This window comes from Molossus molossus, unplaced genomic scaffold (assembly GCF_014108415.1).
Source record: "Molossus molossus isolate mMolMol1 unplaced genomic scaffold, mMolMol1.p scaffold_m16_p_8, whole genome shotgun sequence".
NCBI classification, from domain to species: Eukaryota; Metazoa; Chordata; class Mammalia; order Chiroptera; family Molossidae; genus Molossus; species Molossus molossus.
Genome location: NW_023425402.1, coordinates 35,560,375 through 35,566,374, shown reverse-complemented (window position 1 = coordinate 35,566,374; position 6,000 = coordinate 35,560,375). Strand labels below are relative to the sequence as shown.

Sequence of the window (6,000 nt, the reverse complement as noted above, 5' to 3'; positions counted from 1 at the left end):
CACACACACACCCTCCCCCATCCAACTGCAGTCAGGCAGCAACCGTTCCGATTGATTCTTTCTTAAGGACTATCTCACATGCCAAACACCTAGGTGCGCGGCCCCCTGGGTCCCCCAGTGCTTCAGTGAAAGGCTTTTTGTTGCCGCTGTTCATACCCCCCCAGCAAGCAGATCAACCCCGCAGCTGGGAGCCGGAGAGGAATCTTTTGCCCTCTCCCGCCTTTCCTCCTCTCACTCGACACCCTAGTCTCCCGAGTTTTCTGCACGTGAATGGGTTTTCCCGGCTGATCTCCAAAGACCTTGCAGGGTTTTAGAAAGCCGGGAGCGCGCGGAGATGAGCTATCGAGCATCTACCCGCTCCCGGAGGTCGTGCGCCCCTCGGGGACCCTCCCCTCGCTCCTCTTTGGGCGGTGAAGCAGCCGCCTCCGGAGCTAGCTTGCGGGGCCGTCAGCGCCAGACCCGGCGGAAAACAGGGCCTCCTCCCCACTTGCCTCTCGCAGCCCCTCTCCGCCAGTAGCAGTGCTGCTGTCTTCCCACGGGAGGACTGGGAGGACGCCGGAGTCCGCAGCGCCCCCGCCCCCTCGCTGTTTCTTTCTTTCCTTGGTTTGGGATCTTGCTGCCGGAGCCGGGAAAGGTTCTGACAACACACGAGCTAGGGACAGGAGTGCAGGCTTCCGCTGCAGCGCGCGAACGGAGCTGGGGCACTGCATCTCCGGCGTCCCTCCCGGTCCTTGCCGCCCCGGCTGGGATGTGACGAAGGGAAACCCTCAGCGCCTGCCTCCAGCCCTCGAAGGTGCCCGGAGAGCGCACTGGGGAGCCCGCGGTTGAAGTCCCCGTGCCCGCAGCGCCGCGGGACAAGAGCAGCGAGGCGGCCGCGGGTCGGGGGGCGGCTCCCGGCTCCCACTCCGGAAAGAGCGCGGTGGGGATCACCGTCCTCCCGGGATCCGCACAACTCCGGGGCTAGCAGCGCGCGGCTGGACCGCGTCCTCTTCCCGCCGATTCACCCGGAGTGCGTGGCAGCACCTGCCCGCCCGCCTGCACTCCCCGTAGCTCTACCTCCTTGGCACCTGCGCCGACCCCCACGCCCAGGCGCTGAAACCGCGGCTCCCGGACTCCGCAGCGCACCCCGACCTCATGGAGAGCGCGCGGACCGCGGGTTCCTGAGTGCGGACGCCGCCGCGGTCCAAACTGCGCGCTGGGGTCCCTCGGCTGGCCCCTCTTAGGGGCGTCCAAGAGGCCAGGGAAGAGTGCACCATGAAGTCCATGCTGTTCAGCCGCTTCTTCATCCTCCTGCCCTGGATCCTAATCGTCATCATCATGCTCGACGTGGACACCCGCAGGCCCGCGCCCCCGCTCACCCCGCGCTCCTACTTTTCTCCCTACGCTTTGGGCCGTAGGGGCGCCAGACTCCCGCTCCGCAGGGGCGGCCCCGGGCGCGGCTCCGAGAAGCGCAACGAGTCGCGGCCACAGCCTCAGCGGCAGCCGGAGCCCCCTCTGCCCACCATCTATGCCATCACGCCCACCTACAGCCGCCCGGTGCAGAAAGCGGAGCTGACCCGCCTGGCCAACACCTTCCGCCAGGTGGCGCAGCTGCACTGGATCCTGGTGGAGGACGCGGCGACGCGCAGCGAGCTGGTGAGCCGCTTCCTGGCGCGGGCCGGCCTGCCCAGCACGCACCTGCACGTGCCCACGCCGCGGCGCTACAAGCGGCCGGGCCTGCCGCGCGCCACCGAGCAGCGCAACGCCGGCCTGGCCTGGCTGCGCCAGAGGCACCAGCACCAGCACGCGCAGCCCGGCGTGCTCTTCTTCGCCGACGACGACAACACCTACAGTCTGGAGCTCTTCCAAGAGGTAGTGGCCGGCCCGCCCCGGCTGGGGGCCAGGGCGGGAGGGGGCCTCGGGGGTCGGCCGGGCTGCGGCTGCACTTTGGAGTTTTCACTTCTCCGTGCACTCTTTTGAGTCTGCAGGTGGAGCGCTCCTCGCGGGCAGACCACAGCCTCTGCCAGCCCTGGCGTGTTTCGCTTACCAAGGGGTGGTTATTGGGGTGGGGGGATGAGGACCACTGTGACTCAAGGGTGAGAGTCTGGCCTGGGACTTTGCCGTCTGCCTGGCCCCGAGACTGGGCCGAGGGAGTAGCCAGTGGGACGCGGGAGTGATCGCCAGGAACAGGCTCTGGGTGACCTGAGGATGGAGCCCGGTTGGAGAGGGCGCTCGGGGAGGCAGGCTGCCAGAGACCGGGATCAGCGAGCGACCCTGAGCAGTGGGGGCGGCTTGGTGTACTCCCGGGGGAGCCTTTCAGTGCACACAGGTGTGATTCGGATTCTAGAACCCCATGGAGAGGGTTATTTATAAAAGCTCGGAGACAAATTTCTCTGGCACAGTCCGCTGGCACCGAAGTGATTATTAGTGAAAACAATGCCTTCAAAGGCGGGGGGGGGGGGGTCCTCCCTCTACCTCTTTCCCCACCCCCACAAAGTCCCTTTGCGACTCTGCAGACTACCTCTTTTCCAAGGAAACCCTTTGGCAAATGACTTGGGACTCTTCTGCCTCGTGGAAAAGACTGTTGGGTCCTTTTGCAGCCATCAGCTGCACGTCCGGTTCCTTTTCTCGGCCTTTCTCGCAGGCTTCTCTTTTCTGTGAGTTATCCAGGCCATTCTTGCACGGTCCCATTCCATCCTGGTGCTCGCCTCGAGGCCCTGAGTGCATCTGGCCCCCAGCTGCTGAGATAGCCCTCTTTTCCCTTGGAAGGCCACACACGCGCACAACCAGCTGGCACCGGGTTAGAACAGGTGTTACTTCTTGAGGCTGGTATTTTGCAGCCTGTGTGTGTGCTCTGCAACTAAGAACTGCGTTACGTGGTTTTGTCGGTTTTCTTCTTCATACACAAATACAACTGAAAAAATCTTGGATTCTTTTCAGTGGGACCATTGGTTTTCTCTACCCCAAATTACTTGATACCCGGCCTCTGTGACTCCATCACCCTCCGCCTCCCGCTGGTAAACTGGACAATCTGTGTCTGGTAGTCATACATGCCCCACACACTTTCATCCTAGTATCTGCTTGGTGTTCTTAACCTCAGGACAAAGCTACTCTGTACACTTCCAGTTTAATTTTTCTGCCTATGTAGCTTTTAAAAATCCATTTCTAAAGGACAATTGCTACCGTTATTTCTATTCATCCTCTCCTTCTTCATGAATAAAAGGACCAGAAATTGCTTTCTCTCTTTTCTTCTCCATCCTTTCAGGATGTAGGGCTTTCTGTCCATGTTTCTTCAGAAGAAATAAATGCATGGTGTAGTCTTTATTATAGCCAAGATTAGAGATATCATCTGAGTTTTTAAGTTGGGCTTTTATTTTGATCCTGTTTGGGGACTCGCTCGCCCCAAAGACATAGTTTGTATTCTGAAGCCCAGGAGACGTTTGCATGTCAGTGTGCCATCATTTTAAACCCACTTTTCTCCTACAACTTGGAAGTTACCTTTCCTGTGAAAATGGGGTCTGTGTGTAAACTAATGCACGTCATTATTAATTAACCTTTTCCGGGGCTGGGCTGTGGAGGGGGGATGATTTTCAGATTATTCCCAGCTGCTAGCCTGTTGTGTGAGGTGTTAGATGAGGGCACCGGCTGGCACCACAGGCAGAGAGACGATTCAGAACAGTCTTCCTTTGATGCTGCGCAAATGGAAAGTAAGGCTTGGTGGTGGAGGGTATTAAGCAGCAAGAGAGGAATCCAGTAGGTTGTTTTCCCCCCAGTGGTCCATGGGAAAAAAAGAAAGGAAGAAGATAGAAGAAAGGAGAGGGTGAAGAGAAAAAAGTAGTATTGGCCAGAGGAAACTATAAAAGGAAAAAGCAAAACACTAAAATGGTATACAGTTGGAAGTAATGAAATAATGAGAATAAACTTAAGAGCATGTGCAGTCTTTTTAATGGAGAAGTGCAAAGTATACAAAATATACAACAGAAGCAATTTTTTAAAAATATGTTTTTATTGATTTTTTTTTTTTTTTTTTTTTTTTAGAGAGTAAGTGAGAGAGAGAAACATCAATGTGAGAGCTACATTGATTGGCTGCCTCCTGCACGCCCCCTACTGGGAATCAAGCCTGAAACCTGGGCATGTGCCCCAACTGGGAATCGAACCGGAACTCCCAGTCTATGGGAAGATACTCAGTCCATTGAGCAAAACTGACAGGGCCAGAAACAAATTTTTTTAAAGCACAATATGCATGATGCACTTAGAATTTAAATTCTGTAGCTTCTAGAGGTCCCTCTAAAACAGTAGTTTTATGACTAGTCCTTTTGTTTAACATCATCCCTTCTCCCTCCCACACAGTGTGTTTGGAATGAGTAGGCATCTGTTCACCATGCATATATGTCAGGACATTCAGTTTTCCTTTTTACCACACACTGTTTTCCTTGTATGGCAAGCAGTATTGAACTCTAAAAATGTCAGATTCGTGAAATGTATGCGTCCTTAGTTTTGTGCATTAATGGGATGACCTACCCTAAACTAGTTCTAGGATTAGTGATTCTGTGTGGATTACAGTGTAGACATTGTTCTCCCAGAGAAAAGGTAGGACCAGATAAAACACCTAAACACTGAAGCTCCTTGGGGGAAGGGGAGATGCCAATCGGGGATGATGTAGGGCCGCAGTCTGTATCTCAGCCCTGTGTATGTGCACACACACAAATTAGTTTTTAAGTAATTCACAGTACTTACGGAAAGAATGTCCCAAGTCAGGCTTCATCTTTTATTCATAGTGCTTCTAATTTCCTTGGTTGATGTAAATGCAGATAAGATAGAAGGAAGAAAATGAACCAGGTACAAATTAGCTCACTAAGCATTGGCTGCAAATGAAGGGAAGTAAAAGATGAAAGGTCTCCAAATTAAATTAAAGGCGCAACAGGCAATCCATGTTCAATCATTTCTCTGTGGTAACTGGCATGGTGCTTGCTTCTTCCATACAGCTAACTAATTTTCACCCTACCTTTTCAACTGAGTTGTGCCACCTGGAAAGAAATATTTGCATTGAAAGAATCCGACGTTAACAACCAAATTCATTTGCAAATGAAACTCAGTGTGAGTTGCAGCCACAGAAACTGGGCTGGCCTTTGGAGGAAACAGTGGTCGGTGTTTTGTTTCCAGGTTCCCAGTATCTCAGCAACTGCTGCTCTTCCTGCAGCACCGATGGATCCCTGGTAATCCACCTGCCTGTGACCCTATTCATCTAGCTCTCTGGAAAAGCTTATTTGCGAAGTATTTAAACTGCTTTAATAAAAGCAACAACTATAGATAAATGGGAGTCTGCTTCCAGTCATATTTTCAATAATGCTATTGATCAGATTTCTGTTCCTTTCTGGAAAACCTTCCAAGCTCTCCTGAGTTTCAAGCTGATGCTTTTCAGGTGAAATTGCTTTCACCTTTGCAAATCAGTTGAAAGGTTAAAAAATAGCACTCTCCAAGCAAGAACAAAAACTTTAAAATTTCTAACTTTAAATTTAATGAGGTAAGACTGGAAGACAGGCCAACTTTGAAACATGTAAGGAGCTCAGGGCAGGACTCTGTTAATGAGACTGCGTCCTGAGGATGCTCTGACAGGCAGTGAACTAAACAGGCCCTTTGCTTGGATTTTTTGTTGGGTGCTGTTAAGCTATTTGTGTGCTAGACAGGTGGAGGAGTTGAGGCCTAATTCTGTCTTGCTCCTTTTCTGAAACATAAACTCCCCCCTTTACATGAAGCTTATTGGAGCTATAATCCAAAGAATATTTAAATTCACAATGTTAGCACCTCTTCCTTTACCCCCAACAGTAAATTCTGTATGTTTCCTGAAAGGAGACAAAAGATCTACCTTTCTTGTTACCCTTGATATAGTTCCTTCGTGTAGGGTAATTATCTTTTCAAAGCAAAGAAATCCAGAAGATTTCATTAGGTGTAGAATAAAAAGATTATTTTACCTGAAATGTGTTCCTTGCATTTTATTTCTCCCTGTCTAAAAGCATATTA

The 6,000-nt window shown here is 52.1% G+C and overlaps 1 protein-coding gene across 2 annotated transcripts in view; it reads left to right on the top strand.

The window, feature by feature from the left end:
• Positions 1-1,254: 1,254 nt before the first annotated feature.
• The window catches only part of B3GAT2 (beta-1,3-glucuronyltransferase 2), a 64,374-nt gene continuing 59,628 nt past the window's right edge, over positions 1,255-6,000 (top strand). The window contains exon 1 of one of the 2 annotated variants that reach the window (XM_036248038.1): positions 1,255-1,635. In XM_036248038.1, coding sequence (XP_036103931.1) covers positions 1,255-1,635 — 381 coding nt within the window. Of the gene's footprint in view, positions 1,852-6,000 lie in introns of both variants that reach the window. The other variant, XM_036248037.1, reaches the window with a different exon arrangement.